Raw genomic sequence first — 19022 nt, forward strand, 5'->3', positions numbered from 1 at the left:
CTCGGCGACGAGCCGGCAGAGGCGCTGCGACCGACGACCGAGCAGCTGGTCGTCGGCACCCTGGTGCAACGCCTCCGTCTGCTCTTGGGCCACCAAGAACTGCTGGGCAAAGTTCTCGATGGTGCCGCCGAGGAGGCCAGCCCGACAGACAGGCTTTTCTTGCGCATATCTGCCAGGTTAGCCCCCTATTCCTGGACCACTAGTGTGGACATCGCCTGACCCAGGGAGCGTGCAGTGATTTTCGTCGCCCATAGGGCGAGGTCCAACACCGCACGCAGTTCCTGCACAACCCCTGGGCTGGGACTACCCTCGTGCGTGCAGGGCAGAGGGCAGTGAGAGAGGGAAAACAATGATACTTTTTTTTTTTTTTTTTTTTTGGCCCTTTTGACCCTCCATATTTCCCTCTCTCCGATGCAGCAACTGACATCTGTCCTCTGCCAGAGCCAAAAATGAAACGCTAAGCCCTTTTCTCTTTAGGATCAGCGATTCCACCTTCAACTACCAGCAGGCATGCGAGACAGTGAACGTGGCCGTCAGAATGGCACACAGCGCACTGAGCGCTCAAGCCTCTAAGAAGAAGGCAAGGCGAACAATGCCCTGACGTGGTCGTGTTCTCATGAGAGAATCCGTACCACCCACGAACAGAGTCTCAGCATGCTTTTGATGCGATAGAGGAGTGGGGGCCCGAGGGGATTTACCCGGCGGGGAATCCCCACTGTAATCCTCAGGCCACCAGCGCTTATCAGCCAAAGTAGCCCTTTTCCAGTAACACTAGAAATGAACTAGATAGGGGGATAGGCGAAGGGACTCGACCCCATCTGAGGTTTCATAGTCTCGACCGCGCATCTAGAGCGCCGACTGACGCGCGCCGGTTGTCGTGACAACCACCGCTGTCAGCAGGCCTCTCGACGGCACACGGCGCGCTGAACACTCGAGCCCTTTATGAGAAGGGGGAGACGAACAACGCGCCGACGTGACCATGTTCTTTTACCAGAACATGAATCACCCACGATCGCAACCGTCAAAGAGGACAGGAAACAGTTGCATACCAGGAATACACGGTTTGAATGACATCTTGAAAAAGACGCAGGGTCAAACCGTGTTGCTCTTTTGTGAATGGAAAGCTGCTCTTTTAGTGTGCTGAAGCACTCAGGGAGATGACCGCGGCTCCACACAGTTCGTGCTGCAAGCCTGTGTGAGCTCTCAGTGATGTGTATTTGTGTGTGTGTAACGCCCAGCGAACCAACAGTTTGTATGGGAAACGCTCAGCGAACCAACAGTTTGTATGGGAACGCTCAGCGAACCAACAAGCTCCTTTAGATCGCTTGATCACTGATCAGACGGTCTCTCACTGACGCGCCGTATCACCCGCACTGGCAGACTCTCTCACTCAACACTCTTTGACTCGTAGTCAGACACTCTTCGTAGGAAACAGTAAGCACTGCTCGGCTCCGAAGTAGAAAGCGCTGATCTATCATTCCACTTCCTGTTTTATACCCGCACTGCGGGGTGGAGCGTGGAATGCGTGATCGCATGCCAAATTTCATTGGCTCGTTGTTAGATGCTCGAAGTAGGATTGGTCTCTAAAGTAAGATCCCATTCGTCGGTTCAGTTCTGACGTACGTCGAACGTGACCGACTGAAAGGGAACAGTATTTTTCACACAATTTACTTATCTGTATACCGCTGTTTCCTCTGTCCTAAAAACGGCCTGATGATATCCTTGTTCTATGAAGTCCCTCCTTCAGAAACACGTAACAAGTTGATTGGTCCAGCGCTTCCCGTGTTGTGATTGGACAGCAGCTTAGCGCACTTTGCCCGGAAAGGTCCCGCCTCTTACCATAACGGGGAGATGCAAGCGCTGAGCGCGTGCTCTTCTCCACGTGGGAGAGCAACAAGACCACACCCCTATTTTGCGTGTTCTTGTGGGTGGAGGGTTAGTCAACAAACGGTTCTAGTGACGTCATTCATGCCAGGAAGTGCAGGGCTGTAGTCCAAACCGACCGTTCGCTGTATGCTTTGACAGGGAACTTCTGTTAAATAAAATATCTCGCTTGGCATTGAACTTTGAGCTTGATAATTTTACAGGTATTATTTATGCTCTAACAGCAACATTTCACACTAACTAAAGTTTGACAGATGGAATCGTGAAGAACAGGACCTTTAATCAATTCTCATTTTTTACTAACAGATATCGATTCTTTTAAATCCTAAGAATTGATTATTCATACTGTTTTCAGTTAATGAATGAATGGGACATTGTAGCGCACCTCCCATCCAATAAATCACAATAATCGTTGTGCTTTGTTACTATTGATATGAAACAAAGTCTCAGATTTCAAATGATGTCCATTTTATAAAATAATTCCAAAACATAAATACGGTTTTGGTGCTGTGGCTTGAGATTGCTCTAATGCAGCTCGGCTCAAGATCTTCTCTTCCGTCTTAATACCAGTCACAGTGTGAAATAAACATGAATGAGCATTTGAATGTGTGTTAAAAGACACATAGTAAAGTAGTAAAGTTTACCAAAATCCACATTGTCACATTGAATCGCTCAATCCCACTGTAAAAAAAAAAAACCCGTAAAAAAAATGGTAAATCTCTAGCAGTAAAGTTTCCAGACGGATTCCGTAAAATTACAGTAAAAAACCTTTTCACAAAATTACGTGCAATAAACCATAAAAATACAGATACCATTTTACAGTCAAAACGAATTAAATGACAGTATATTGCTGTAAATTAACTGATAAATTATGTCAAATTACACATAAAACATAATTTTTTTACACATAAAAAGTTAATTTCTGCAAATTTAAGGTTTTATTTCTAGAGTTATTTTATAAATCTGATCTGTCTATCTACAGTAATTTACTTTTAAAATACAGGTTTTCCATGTACAATAACTAAGATATTTATACAAATTCAGTAAGCACAAATTCAAAAAACATCTTGGTTACGTATGTAACCCTCGTTCCCTGAAGGAGGGAACGGAGACGTACGTCGTACCGAAGTTGGTTCAGTACCTTCAACTTTGCAACAGAACAGCAGTACTTGAGTCAACAAAACATTCATTTTGTGTCAATATATACAATGGTTACACACTCAACCATTGTTAAGTGTTTATATATTTCTTAAGACTGGCGAATCTATAAAATAATGGCAAGGAAAACTAACTTTATCATGCTCCAAGAGCATGGTAGTGGTCAGGAGCATTTCCGTTGTGTTGTGGCTTTTCCGCTGTGTTGTAGCTTTTTCAACAATTTCAACAACAACTAGAATAAAGGGATAGTTCACCCACAAATGAAAATTATCCTATGATTTACTCAGCCTAAAGTCATTCTAGGTGTATGACATTCTTCTTTCAGACAAATTCCATCAGTTATATATATAAAAAAAAAAAAAAAAAAATCCTGGCACGTTTAGATGCAGTTTTATGGACTTCTAAGCATAAACAGACATTCGCTGCCATTATAAAGCTTGGAAGAGCCAGGACATTTTTGGTATAACTGATTGTATTTGTCTGAAATAAGAAAGTCATATAGACCTAAGATGACTTTAGGGTGAGTAAATCATGGTCTATTTTTCATTTTTAGCTGAACTATCACTTTAAAGCGTTAGTTCTCCCAAATTTTTGAACTCTGTCATCTTTTACTCACATTGACTTACATCGTATTTTTTCTATTCTTTTATGATAATTTTCTAACTACCATCTTGTCCTGACTAAAACATGTCAATAAGTGATTTGAATTAGTATGCACAGAGGTCATAGTTGTGCTTTATTGTAAATAAATATTATTATTCATCCTTCAATAATCTTCCAAGACAGGCACCACACATTTTGTCTATACCATATACATACCTTTTTTAATGCAGAACAGAAAGGACAATCATCTGTCAGCCTTGGTTTCATTCTAGGGAATTGTCAAAAATCTATGTTGATGCGGCTGTTGAACTTGATGCTTCTGAAGACAGAGACATCAGAGAGGTCAAATTTTCTGCGCAAAACAAATGAGGTGAACATTTTCAGAAAAAAACCTTCATGAAACAATCCTGCCTAAAACTTTGTCACTGATTTTGCACAAAAATAGCCTTCCTTTGTTAGTCATTTCATCTGCATCTTTGAATCTGGATTTCTACCTAATACAAATCAGACACAAAGATTAAGCAGTGCAATAAGATTACAGTTTGATGAATGAACGATATTAAAGAATGTAAGTGAAAGCGTTAACATTTCTCCGTCTGATGCAAGTTTCTTCAGGGAGGCCACTGTGCATGGCTCGTCTGTATAAAACTCTTAAGCAGCCTTTCAAGCAGCATAGCTACTGGATGCGTTTTCCAAGACATAAATACATTATGATACATTAAAGATACAGATTAATATAGGTGTGGGATACTTACTTTTTTGGCGTTTTCTCTGTTTCGGTGTTTTCTCTGTTCTCTGTGATACGGTGCAAACTCCGTGTGCACCGCATCACGAGCCTCAGCCTAGTCCGAGAGAAAGGTTTAGGCGCGTTATTAAAGCGTCAAGTTATATATCGTTATAAAACAATATGTCCTAAAAAACTTATTGCAAATTAGGCAAAAACACTTACTTTCGGTAAGTGTTTCCCTTATACAAGCAACCCTCCACATCGTCCGCTCCATATCGCGAGTCAAAAAATGCAGCATGTGAAAAAAGTTGTCTCGTTTAAGCGCGCAGAGCATTCAGACATCGTTTTAAATCAATATGTTATAAAATACATATTGTAAATTAGGTAAACACTTACTTACGGCGTTTCCCTGTTAAAAAGCAACCGCCTCAGGTCTGCTTCGAATCACACGTCAACGAAAATGCCTGTATGAGAGCTGTTTAGCCGGGCACAGCACATACATAGGTATAAAACAATATGATGTAATAAAATGCATATGTAAATACGATGAAACCGCATAAAACACGCAATATCAGCGGTCCACATCGCGAGTTAAAAAAAATGGCGCCTGTGAGAAAAGTTTCAGCTTGTGTCGCCGAAATGCCTCGGATGTAATTTTACTCTCTCTCTCTGTGTTGAGATTTAACTCTACATATGTTCACCGGCCAGAGAGTGTGGTTTACACTAGCAGTGTTAATTCAACACCAGAAATGTAACACTTTACTCTGAGAGTCCTTAACACCAGGATTTTAACACTGGAGATTTTGCTGTGTACAGTTGTATTTTGTAATACAAAATAAAATTAACAAAGTGAATAAGTGGATAAATCACTACTTACTGCTTGCAGAAATACAGTTGCCCCTTTCTTCAGTTTAAGACGCTGAGCGAAGCTTGCTTGAAATGGGCAGAACAAACAAAAGATTTTGAAATAAATTGTTGTGGTATCCGATAATAATAAACCTCAACCATGACTGTTGACATATGAAAAGTCCAGATGGCCCCTGCACAGCCTGAACATGATGTGTGTCCATGAGAGTTGCCGTTTTTGCTATCCTCCAGTGTCTTGTTGCAAACTGCAGTCCCAGTTACCGTCAGTTCCGCCAGACAATGCATGTTTGGACAAATGCAAATGTTGGGGGCGTCCATATAAATTATCCCCAACGCTTCCGTCATGGTTGGGTTTATGTTGAGAAGCACTTATTTTTCCATGGTTTTTGATTCACGAGATTTACATATGAAGGAGAAGGCAATGGTGTTTGAGACTCACAGTATGTGATGTCCATGTACTGAACTCTTATTATTTCACTATGGCAAGGTTAATTCAATTTTTCATTCTAGGGCACCTTTAAGCACCTGGCTAGTAATGAACTTGCCCACACTACTGGTTGAGAGTACCAAGGTCTTTGATAACCTGGCACAGCAACAGGAAAGTATAAAAACATTATCAATAAATCACTACTAGTATTCCTACATGTGCAGTTGAATTTCACAACAAGCTAGCTAATAATCTAACTAACCGTTTTCCAGTGTTTGTTTGTTGAGGTGGAGAACAGGGAGCAAAGTAAGAGTAGGACATTGTTTGATCAAAGGCCAGGGAGAGTCAGGAAGACAGCCAAAGCAAATAGACCGGTCTACTTGGTCAAAAGAATTAGCTATCCATGCTCTTCTCGGTTTTCCACTGAGGCAACAAGGTCAATAGTATAAGACACAATCAGAGGCGGACATTAGTAAAGTATTTTTACTTTCTACTCAAGTCACAATATCAAAATGCACAGTTTATCTATATACTGTATATATACTTTCCAGGTTCAAGCATCAGGGTTCAACATCAAGCCAGACCTGCCCTGGATTGGAGCAACACCTGATGGAGTGGTAACATGCACTTGCCATGGTGACGGAGTACTTGAGATAAAATGCCCTTTCAACAGCAGGGACTGTTCACTCACTGAAAGCTGCAAAGGTCCATCATTCTGTTTAGGCATGATGGGACAATGACACTTAAGAGAAGAAGTCTTTCAAGTAAGAGGGACTTGTGGTGTTTCATAGTTTTACCACAAGGTGGTAGTGTAATGCTTAAGTATTAAGGTGGTAAGAGTAATCTGGTAAAATAGAGGAAGAGTGTGTTCCATGTGAATGTGTGTAGGTAGCAGGTGTTGAAATAAAGAGCCTGAAGGGAGACTTATTATGTGTTTAGTGCTACAAAACACAACACGTGACAGTGACACTAATATTTGAACGTATTGAGTACTAACCATTTCAAGTTTTTCAGATTATAATTATTGTTTAGTTTTCTGTCTAGAGTAAGTATGAGTGAAACAAACATTGCATTTTAGACATTGTCACCTGTGGAATAAAGGTGAATTGCACTTATTTTGTCATTATAGATTCATTTATTGTTGTGAAGGGGGGAAAAAGACATGCGTACACATCTTGTTTTGTTAGAAACCCCATAAAGTTTTTACCAAACAAAAAAACAAGTGGAAAAACAAGCATTCAATTATAATTGTATTATTATTATTGTACTTTATTTTTTCTTGTTATATAATGGATTGATGAATACTAAAAAGGTTGATTTAAAAAAAAAATGAATGAGGAGGAGGGTAGTGAATGATGCCGCTAAAGTAAGGTATGTATAAGGGTTAAAGTTGCTTTCAGTTAAAGGTGCACTATGTAGTATTTTTGCAGTAAAATATCCATAAGCCACTTGGCCAATTTTATATATTTTGTTCAGTTGAGTACCTACAATATCCCAAATGTTTCCAACTATTTGTAAATTGTGAGAAAATTGCTATTTTAACTAAGGACCGGGACGTTTCAGTATAGCGTCTGAGGAAGTCGCCTGTCAATTACGTCATATCTGCGTTACCCTTGGTGTCGTGTTTTATTTGGCAGACGCGCTTTACTCTTAGCAGTGTGAACAAGTGAAGGCACATAGTAACGTCATGACATCATTTTCAACACACTTAAATATAGATGTGATAAACAGAGCTGCATTACCTCATAGTCATAACCAGTAGAGCGGATCAGTGCAGGCGCCCGGCGACTGTGTCCTGTCCAGTCACAATAAAAGTCTCGGTGCTCGCGAGCCGTGTGTTTGTATAACAATCGCTCCAGCGGCCGTGCTCAGCTCCACAACACTCGGTCCTGCTCTGCTTTACACTACAGTAACATTAATAACCGCATGCATGAACATGATTTCTGCCCGAGTCCTATTTTCCACCGGCTGTGAGGTAAAGACCACATCTCCCAAGATACTGCACTCAAACTTTGCGTCATCAAACTACGTATTTGTTTTGAATAGGCGCCCTCCAGTGGACGGAAAGTTGCATAGTGCACCTTTAAAACAGCTCAAACATGCATTTTAGTCTGGGACTGCACTCTTAAAAATAAAGGGTTCTTAAATATTTCTTTGGCAGGGTGTATGGTTCTATGAAGAAACTTTAATATTCGAAGAACCTTTTCATTTCACAAAAAGGTTCTTTGTAGTGCAGAAAGGTTATTTAGACAATATAATGGTTCAAATATATATATTAACCGTTTTGTGAAAGGTTCTTTAAATATATATATATATATATATATATATATATATATATATATATATATATATATATATATATATATATATATATATTTAAAGAACCTTTCACAAAACGGTTTTGGGGAACCAAAAAATGGTTCTTCTATGGCATCACTGTGAAAACCCATTTTTGGTTCTTCCTGGCACCTCTATTTTTAAGGATGTAGGCTTATGCCTTGTCTGTAAAACCGGGCGAAATTGTGCTGAATAACAAATGACAAAACATTTCCTCAGGCTGTTAGATTAGGTAATTGAGTTACTTTCTACATCCTGTTTGTTTGTATTTTTACATAACATAATATAGCATTCCCATTGCACTTCTAATACTACACTGTGAATATTTGAAGTGCTGTAGTTGTTTGGCCACAAGGAGGCAGCGTTACGTTTTTCATTTCAAAATGCGCTTACTTCATGTTGTTTTTCACACCCCTCAGTTTATAAAAGGATTTCATGCGTTTGCCCAACATGTCTTCTGCAGCACATTTCCATGCATGCACGAGTGTGTTTACAGTATGAATGTTGATCAATAAGAAAATAACCAGCTGATATGTGTAATTATGTGTTGTGTGTTGATAAGCAACATAATGAAATGTGTGTGTGTGTGTGTGTGTGTGTGTGTGTGTGTGTGTGTGTGTGTGTGTGTGTGTGTGTGTGTGTGTGTGTGTGTGTGTGTGTGTGACCTGGTAATCCCTACGTTATGGGGACAAAATGTCCCCACAAAGATGGCAATATCCAAAATACATTTTTAGGTCCCCATGAGGAAAACATCTTATAAATCATACAGAAGGAGTTTTTTTTTTTTTTTTTTTAGAATGTAAAAATGCAGAATGTTTCCTGTGATGGGTAGGTTTAGGGGCAGGGGCAGTGTAGGGGGATAGGATGTACAGTTTGTACAGTATGAAATCCATTACGCCTATGGGAAGTTCCCATAAAACATGGAAACACACGACATGGAACATGGAAAAACATGGAAACACGATATCAAATGTCCTCATAATTCAAATGGCCTTAAAAACATACTAAATGATGTTTTTTTGAGAAAGTAAAAATGCAGAATGTTTCCTGTGATGGGTAGGTTTAGGGGCAGGGGCAGTGTAAGGGGATAGAAAATACGGTTTGTACAGTATAAAAACCATTACTCCTATGGAGAGTCCCTGTAAACCACATAGACCAACGTGTGTGTGTTTGTGTGTTCTGTTCATTGTTATTTTGCAATAGATGTAATATAAATACCAGCAAATACAACACTAGATATGTCAACTCACTTAATCGTTTGGATTGTGACTTTATTGGTGAGTTGTCTTCATTTCCTTCAGTAGACAAGAAGCAAACCCAAGAAAAGCACTCCATGGACTACATAAAAACATCATCATGTAAGCATATGATGAAGATCGTCATGAGGTCAACCAATAAAATCAGAACACAATATGTTTATTGGAGGAAGTATTGTATGTACATGCTATCACAAAGAAGCACACAATATATATTTACAGTAGAAATGTTCCAGGGTAGATTGCTGTCGAGCATAACAACTGCATAATATTGAAGTTAGGAATGTATCTTTGCTTTGAGATATTCAATAGACTCACAGCACTCCTGTTGATTAGGAATCTCATGTGCAGTAAAAAGACAGACCTATTTACGGTCATGCAAGAATCAATGTGCCTTTGTTTATACTGATGCAACAATCACCAATACGGTGACATCACTTAATAATTTATAGATACAAATCACAACAGAAGAAGGGTTCTGTAAATGGAAAAAAACAATACTATACCAACAACAATGCAACAGATAGGTGCGCTCATGCAATGATCAAACAAATGCAGCTTGAACTATAGTTCTGTCGATATTTAACATGGATTTCAAAAGTAGCTTGGTTTTACTTCCATTCATGCAGTTTACTGATGAAAATTCTTTACAGAGAATTATGAAAAAACTGATTTAATTCACAAACTGCTGGTGTACAGTTGTCTGGTTTTTACCATCCATCGGGTATTTGATTAAATAAAAGGTTGTTTAAAACCCTGCAGACCATTTTCAAAAGTTAGATCTTATAATTATCCATCACTCTCACTTCAAGTGGGCACTAGGTGAATATTGTTATTCATAAAACTTGTAAAAAAAAAATATTTTTGTGATTTACAATTATTTTTAAAACATAGACAAGAATGGGGTAAGATGAGAAATTTTTCATATGTCAGGATATCTAATATTAATTGCTATTATGAGAGCATTTTGAAAATATATTGGGCCATTGAAAAAAACTTCATCCTATTTAAAAGTGTTCACCCCCCTGCTCTTAATGCATCATGTTTCCTTCTCGAGCATCAGTTTGAACATTTTTTTAATAGTTGTATTTGAGTCCCTCAATCGTCCTCAGTGTGAAAAGATGGATCTCAAAATCATATAGTCACTGCTGGAGAGGGTTGAAATACGGCAAAGAAAATTGAAGAGTTTGCAGGACCTGGATGATTTTTTTGAAGAACGTTGGACAGTTTAACTGCTCAGGAAAAACAAGGGAGTCAGGAACAACCATCACAAAACAAAAAACAGCAGTGGATCATCCAGGTAAGGGCCCACAGTGAATCAATGGTTCATAAACCTTTAATTGGGTCATTTTTAATAAATTCAGCCTTTTTTTGTCTTGTGGACCATATTTAAACATTTTAATGTAAAATATCTAATTCAGGACAGCACATAATAAAATATATAAATAACACATTTTGTATATTCTCTTTCATTTTGTTAAAATTATTCACATTTTCACAGATTCTGCAAGCGGTTCACTTTTTTTCTTTTTTTCTTTTTTTTTTGTAACTGTACATCAGGTCCCCAACAAGCATGATATAGCTACAGAAGAGCCATCACATGGGAACTTTGCAATGGCTAGATTTTAAAGCAGTTACACAAATGCTTGTTTTCTGTTAAAATGTGGTTTCAAATACCTATAGTTCAAAACTGTATTAAGTTCCTTGACCCATATCTTTTTCCTGGGTAAGGTATACCTTGAAGCCAGAACTTCCAAGGTACACTGATCAGTTATAACATTATGACCACGGACAGGTGAAGTGAATAACACTGAATATCTATTAATCACAGCACCTGTTAGTGGGTGGGATATATATCCTCAAAGTTGATGTGTTAGAAACAGAAAGAATGTACAAGAGTAAGGATCGAGCGAGTTTGACTGGAGCCAAATTGTGAGGGCTAGACAACTGGGTCAGAGCATCTCCAAAACTGCAGCTGTTTTGGGGTATTCCTGGTCTGCAGTGGTCAGTATTATCAAAAGTTGTCCAAGGAAGGAGCGTGGTGAATCGGCGACAGATTGATGTCCGATAAAACAGATGAGTTACTGTAGCTCAACTTGCTCAAGTAGTTTATGCTGGTTCTGATACAAAGGTGTCAGAATACACAGTACATTGCAGTTTGTTGTGTGTGTTTTGCACAGCCGCTGACCAGTCAGAGTGCCTATGCTGACCCCATCCATTGCTGAAAGCGCCGACAGTGGGCATGTAAGCATCAGAACTGGACTACGGAGCATTGGAAGAAGGTCTGATGAACTCACGTTTTCTTTTACATCACTTGGATGGTAAGGTGCGTGCGTCACTTATGTGGGGAACACATGGTACCAGGATGTACTATGGGAAGAAGGCAAGCCGGCAGCGGCAGCTTAATTGCTTTAGGCAATGTTCGGCTGGGAACCCAGGTGAAAAATATTTAATATTAAATGCATTAAAAGTGTACTCGAGTATGTTTCTAGTACAATACAAATATACTATAATGACTTTTCAATGCATTTAATAGTCTTTTTCACCTGGGAAACCTTGGGTCCTGCCATCAATGTGGATGTTACATTGACACTTACAACCTACCTAAGAATTGTTGCAGACCATGTACACCCTTTCTCTGGTGGCTGTGGCCTCTTTCAGCAGGATAATGTGCCCTGCCACAAAGCAAAAATGTTTCAGGAATGATTTGACGAGTACAACAATGAGTTTGAGATGTTTACTTGGCCTCCAAATTCCCCAGATCTCAATCCAATCGAACATCTGTGGAATGTGCTGAACAAGCATGTCTGATTCATGGTTGCTCAACCTCGCTGCTAAAAGGAACTGCTGCTAACATCTTGGTGCCAGATACCACAGCACACCTTCAGGGGTCTAGTGGAGTCCATGCCTTGATGGGTCAGGGAGGTTTTGGCAGCAAAATGGAGACCAACAAATTATTAGGTCATAATGTTATGCCAGATCAGTCAGTGTACAATAATTTTACCTACACATTGACCTTTAAAATTATGAATAATAGACCTGCCCTGAGAATTATTTACTGGAGTAAATGGTGTGACAGCTAGGGTTATACTCAATTCTGCTCAATTCCATCACAAAGAGCCAAATATTATATCTTTAAAAAATTGTGCAGTTTCCTAGATACAAGAGGTGTCTCATCTTACCCCACTCACTCAGACTGTGCCTTGTGAATGTATTCAAACCCTGGAAAAACGAATCATTTGCTGAATTACAACTCCTGTAGTTTGTTTAATCATTCTTCATTAAAACCATGAGATACATTGCCTTGCGAAAGTATTCGGCCCACTTGAACTTTGCAACCTTTTGCCACATTTCAGGCTTCAAACATAATGATATAAAACTGTAATTTTTTGTGAAGAATCAACAAGCGGGACACAATCATGAAGTGGAATGAAATTTATTTATATATTTCAATCTTTTTTAACAAATCAAAAACTGAAAAATTGGGCGTGCAAAATTATTCGGCCCCCTTAAGTTAATACTTTGTAGCTCCAACTTTTGCTGCGATTACAGCTGTAAGTCGCTTGGGGTATGTTTCTATCAGTTTTGCACATCGAGAGACTGAAATCTTTGCCCATTCCTCCTTGCAGAACAGCTCGAGCTCAGTGAGGTTGAATGGAGAGCGTTTGTGAACAGCAGTTTTCAGTTCTTTCCACAGATTCTCGATTGGATTCAGGTCTGGCCTTGACTTGGCCATTCTAACACCTGGATATGTTTATTTTTGAACCATTCCATTGTAGATTTTGCTTTATGTTTTGGATCATTGTCTTGTTTGAAGACAAATCTCCGTCCCAGTCTCAGGTCTTTTGCAGACTCCATCAGGTTTTCTTCCAGAATGGTCCTGTATTTGGCTCCATCCATCTTCCCATCAATTTTAACCATCTTCCCTGTCCCTGCTGAAGAAAAGCAGGCCCAAACCATGATGCTGCCACCACCATGTTTGACAGTGGGGGTGGTGTGTTCAGGGTGATGAGCTGCGTTGCTTTTACGCCAAACATAACGTTTTGCATTGTTGCCAAAAAGTTCAATTTTAGTTTCATCTGACCAGAGCACCTTCTTCCACATGTTTGGTGTGTCTCCCATGTGAATATCTTTAAGAAATGGCTTTCTTCTTGCCACTCTTCCATAAAGGCCAGATTTGTGCAGTATACGACTGATTGTTGTCCTATGGACAGAGTCTCCCACCTCAGCTGTAGATCTCTGCAGTTCATCCAGAGTGATCATGGGCCTCATCTCTGATCAGTCTTCTCCTTGTATGAGCTAAAAGTTTAGAGGGACGGCCAGGTCTTGGTAGATTTGCAGTGGTCTGATACTCCTTCCATTTCAATAGTATCAAGTATCACTCCTTCCATTTCATATAGTTTCAATAGTAGAGCACAAATGCTTGCACAGTGCTCCTTGGGATGTTTAAAGCTTGGGAAATCTTTTTGTATCCAAATCCGGCTTTAAACTTCTCCACAACAGTATCTCGGACCTGCCTGGTGTGTTCCTTGTTCTTCATGATGCTCTCTGCGCTTTAAACGGACCTCTGAGACTATCACAATGCAGGTGCATTTATACGGAGACTTGATTACACACAGGTGGAGTCTATTTATCATCATTAGTCATTTAGGTCAACATTGGATCATTCAGAAATCCTCACTGAACTTCTGGAGAGAGTTTGCTGCACTGAAAGTAAAGGGGCCGAATAATTTTGCACGCCCAATTCTTCAGTTTTTGATTTGTTAAAAAAGTTTGAAATATCCAATAAATTTAATTCCTCTTCATGATTGTATCCTACTTGTTGTTGATTCTGCACAAAAAAATTACAGTTTTATATCTTTATGTTTGAAGCCTGAAATGTAGCAAAAGGTCGCAAAGTTCAAGGGGGGCGAATACTTTCGCAAGGCACTGTAATTTTACATTTAATATTCTTTTCAATATTAATATTTATTATTATTATTATTATTATTATTATTATTATTATTATTATTATTATTATTATTATTATTACCACTATTCATTATTTTGTCTGTTTTAACGTGGCTCTCCAGTCCTCACTGATAAAAACATCTTTAAAAGAGATTAATGGTATTCAAAATTTGTATTCATTGTAATACATCCATTATATTATGAAAATTCATTAAACAGTACTTCAGTATATTTTTTCTGGAAATGTTAAAATAGAATGAAACAAATGTCACACAAAAAATGATTGATATATATTTATACATAAAAATATTGAAATATTGAAAATGAAAGGGGTTTGAACACTTTTGCAAGGCACTGTAGTTTAATTTCAATTTGTTTAAATGTAGTGGGTGAATATTTTACATTAGCAAGCATTGAAAACATCTGAGAAAGTGTTTTACATGGTATATGCACATTTGTTGAAAACCTAAGTAAATAAGTGCAAACATAAGGATAAAGGCCTGTGCACACCAAAGACGATAACTATAAAGTCTGAATAATTATACACTTTTACATCGTAGGCCCAAACCTTTTACTTAACTGCTCCATTCCATGCCGATCCGGCCCTTGTAACAGGAATGTAATTTAAATGTGTCAGGTATTGCCATGGTATGACAACAGTTTACTGATGATATGAGATGTAAATAGCAACCACGTTATGGAGAATGATCAAATATTTCTTTTAATTTTATTATTAATTTGTGTTTACATCGCTCAAATAGCATGAGGCGAGAGGCTTCAAAGCTTTTGCCCATCGGGATTACTCAGGGTCAGGGTCAGGTTTACTTTTTCAAGTCGGCTTGCTGACATTTTAAATATGGATATTTTTCCATATTTACAGAAACGTGCCACTTCGCTTTATTAACCTCCTGGAGCCATGTTAATAAAGTTATATGATGGATAGATGCACTTTTATGAACTTCAAAAATAACCCAAAAATTCACTGCCATTATAAAGCTTGGAAGAGCAATATGACATCATGACTTTGCGTAAACATACACGGCACTTTCTAAAGCCAAGTGGCGTGTTATCTGTACGCATTTTGAGCTATCCGCGTGTATGTTTACGCCGTGTGATTCCGCATGTAAGTCTACGGCGAAACGAACCATCATCTCCGCTTGTATATGTATGCCATGTGATTACACCAACCTGATCTCACAGAATTAATATTTATAGCCTAATTTTATATTTTGGCGCAACTAACTCCACTTCTACCCTAAACCTACCCACTCTCAACAATATAAAACACGTAACAGCTAAATAAATGTCACATATCAGTCACATGTATTTATTGCAAAAACTGACCAAAAAAACTGTATAAAAAGTATTAACTCATGTTTCATTCCAAGTCTTCTGAAGTCATAAGATATTTTCATGTGAAGAACAGAGTTGATCTTAATGTTTTAGTCCTTGAAATGATGATCGTGCCCCTTTGTGAATAGAACACACACGCACTCGTTAATATTTCGCATTCACATAATACACACGACACTTTAGCATGACGCAATTGGTCACATGACGCATAAAAGCCAATGGCATTTTACAATCAAAGCTGACGTAATGACACAATGGGTCACGAGACATATGTCAGCAAATGCTGTCAAAGCTGATGTGACGTTTCCAACCCTAACCTAAAAGATGTTTTAATTCACAGCAAACTGCAAACAGCACCTAATTATAATAAAAGTAGTATTATTAAATATTTCACGCCCCTAAAATTCATCAAGAGTAGGTCCACGGGTCGGATTTTTCATTTACCTCATGTTCTGAACGCTCGAGCTTCTAACTGTATATACTTGATATTCTGTTCCAAATGTAGAAGACAGTACATTGGGGAGACCAAAAATCAACTGCAGTATCGTATATACAGACACATATATAACATCAAACACAAGATCGAAAAGCGCAGACAGGTGGTTCTACATTTTCTGGCCCTTGGACTGACCTCTCTGCGGTTCTTAGCTCTACAGACGTGTAACTTTTGGACCCTGAGTGACTGTCTTAGGGCAGAAAGGACTTGGATAAAATGCCTGGACATGATGTTCCCTTAAGGTCTTAATGAGATTTGAGTGGTTCGTCTTTTACTTCACAGGAGTGACCGGCACGGAAACCCTTATAAAACCGACCCTCACACCCTCAATCTGCCTAAAACCTACCCTCACACCCCCAGTCGACTTAAAAACCTACCCCGGACAATCACACCCCACCTAAAATATTTGAAATGTATTATTAATCTTTGGCGGATGGACTTGACGTTACTGATCACTTTTGGGGATTTTCTTCACACAAATCAATCGTTTGGCCTTGGAACACTTGGGATATTTGTACTTTCTGAATAAATTGTAGTTGTATCTGCCTGTTATATCCTGTTTTTTATAATACACAAATGGGTAGGTTTAGGGAAGAGTTTGAGTTACGCGTTCAAAATGTATCTGAATTTGTGTGTGATGGGTAGGTTTAGGGTTAGGGGCAATGTAGGGGGATAGAATGAAACAGCGCTGATAGACACGCTAAAAAGCGATTATGCTTCTTGATAGCATGCCAAAATGTCATACGAATTGGCGTGTCATGCATACGCCATTTCATGAGATCCAGGACATTTTTAATATAACTGAAAGAAGAATGTCATATACACCTAGGATGGCTTGAGGGTGAGTAAATTATGGGCTAATTTTCATTTTTGGATGAACTAACTCTTAAGGACCTTGAGCATTTAATGCGGCAGTCGGGATAATTTCAAGGCTCGCTTATTATATACAGAAAATGATCATCTGGTGTTGTTGTGGAAGCCAATTATTGTTACAGTTAACTTTCTTGGTGTGAACAGGCTTTTCAAATATGGAATCTGCAATCTCAGAAATCCAACTGGAGTGTTCAAATTTTGTGAGTATTGTGTCATGCACTCTTCCCTGACAACTCATCAAAGTCCCATGGGCAAACTTCAGCCATGTTGAGGTAAGTGGACGGTGTACGTGTTGTTTGGTTCTCAGTTGTTGGAGGGTTTTTATCATTAGAGGTAACACTTGGCAATGATTCTGTCTCCCAGGAACAAGCATCAGCACGTTTACTGCTGCTGATGGCGGTGTCTCTACTAGAGCTTCTCCTCCTGCCATATGCCACCATGGCAGCTTGGTCTCCCTCTGATGATTGGCTTGTGCGTCGTTTCTCGGAGGGTTTGCTTGAGGAGCTTCTCCGTTCCTTGTTGGACCTTCGTTTATCATCCTCTTTATCCTTGGCTTTCTCTTTGGAAGAGCAGGATCCTTTTCTTTTTGAGCAAGAATCTCTTCTCTTTGAATGGTGTGTGGGACTGGAAGTCTGGACCTTATTGGGGGACAGAGGGGGATCATAATCCCAAGGGCAGATATCCACCATGAGAGTTGGAGGCTGCAAAAGGCTTCCTGTGGACTTTGAGATATCTGAGAGGACAATCTTGGGCTTTCCATCTGTGGGTGTGACACTTTTCTTGCGTCGTGTTCTCTCAGGGGACAGTCCTGCAGGTTCCATTGGTTGGATTGTTGGATCCTCAAAGTTCCAAGGACTAGTGTCTTTATGGGCAGTGAGGTTAAGGGGTGATTTGGGTTTCCTCCCTTCCTCCCTGTCCCCAGTCTTATCTCTGGAGCGACGTCGATTTGACGGAGATTGGCCCAAACCTTTTTGTTTGTGTTGAGACTTGTGTCCAGTTTTTGCATTGCTCCCATGGATCGTGTTGGTTTCGGTGGGGGCAATGGAAACATGCTTTTGGGACTTCCCCTCCGATGGAGTGGGTAACTCCTCCATTTCCCAAGGGCACACCTCAGAGAGGTCATACAGGTCCTTGCTCTTCCCTGGTTCAGAACAAATGGAGGGCTGACTGCCACTCACCTGCTGCTTCATGATGCCCATCTTACTAGGTGTTTTGGTGTACTCAACCGACTGGCTGATGATCATTTTTGGTAAACACTCTGGGGATTCAGCAACTTCCGAAAGCGCTGTGCTGTCCTTTGCTTTGAGACCTTTTTTACTGGCATCTTCCACACTGTGGGTCTTCCCTGCAATGCCCAGCGTCCTTTCTCTGGCGTTAGCAATGACAGACAGTGACTTCTGTAACATTGAGGTTCGAAGAAGTGCAGGCTTTTTTTCTGCTGCTAAATTATGTGCACTGGCGGACTTGCACACTAAGGGCACTGACTCAGTAGATTCAGCTAACTCAACCTTTGGCACCTCAGGGTTCTTCTTGTTGGTCCTCCGGCCCATCAAGGTATCAAGCAGAGAAGCCTCAGTAGTAGAGTTCTCCATTTTATCTTCAGGCACCCCACTGATTTCCCCACCTTGGTCATGTGTATGGTCATAGCTATGAGATCTTTTCAGTGAGAACATCTTTCTCTTCAGCGAGTCTTCCCTTGACTTCCCAGAGTGAGATGGGTCAAATGGGTTTCTCCTCAGGGTGCTTCTGTTACTCCCATGGTCACTTCCATCTCGATCTTCCCGGCTGTACTGTCGACTCACCGTCTCAGGTATTTCCGTGATGCGACGCATAAGTGTCCGTCCAAGTCCCCTCTTGGAACTGCGTTTTTTCTGTAAGTGAGGGTTGTTAGCCAGCATCTTCTTTCTTTTATAGATCTCCAGTTGGGAATAGAGTTTCTTGAGCTCCTCCTGAAATAATCAAGATTTTCATACTTATGTCCCTTTAGAAGAACAATTTAATTAAAATATGTATTACGTGAAAAAGAACCCAGTTCTCTTTCTATTCTTGATCGCTTTATATGATGAACAGATTGACCTTAGACTTTTATAT

At 39.7% G+C, this 19022-nt stretch overlaps 2 protein-coding genes across 2 annotated transcripts in view; both read right to left on the reverse strand.

The window, feature by feature from the left end:
• LOC137090249 (beta-1,3-galactosyltransferase 2-like) overlaps nt 1-6458 on the reverse strand; it is a 34929-nt gene extending 28471 nt beyond the window's left edge. Inside the window, exon 1 of the mRNA XM_067454120.1 lies at nt 5250-6458. The gene's annotated coding sequence lies outside the window, so the exon portion shown is untranslated. The remainder of the gene's footprint in view (nt 1-5249) is intronic.
• A 7649-nt stretch (nt 6459-14107) lies between these two features.
• Nucleotides 14108-19022, reverse strand: part of gpr158b (G protein-coupled receptor 158b) — a 92689-nt gene continuing 87774 nt past the window's right edge. Inside the window, exon 11 of the mRNA XM_067454129.1 lies at nt 14108-18880. Coding sequence (XP_067310230.1) covers nt 17144-18880 — 1737 coding nt within the window. The 3' untranslated portion in view covers nt 14108-17143. The remainder of the gene's footprint in view (nt 18881-19022) is intronic.

The sequence above is a fragment of the Pseudorasbora parva genome, chromosome 9 (assembly GCF_024679245.1).
Source record: "Pseudorasbora parva isolate DD20220531a chromosome 9, ASM2467924v1, whole genome shotgun sequence".
NCBI lineage: Eukaryota > Metazoa > Chordata > Actinopteri > Cypriniformes > Gobionidae > Pseudorasbora > Pseudorasbora parva.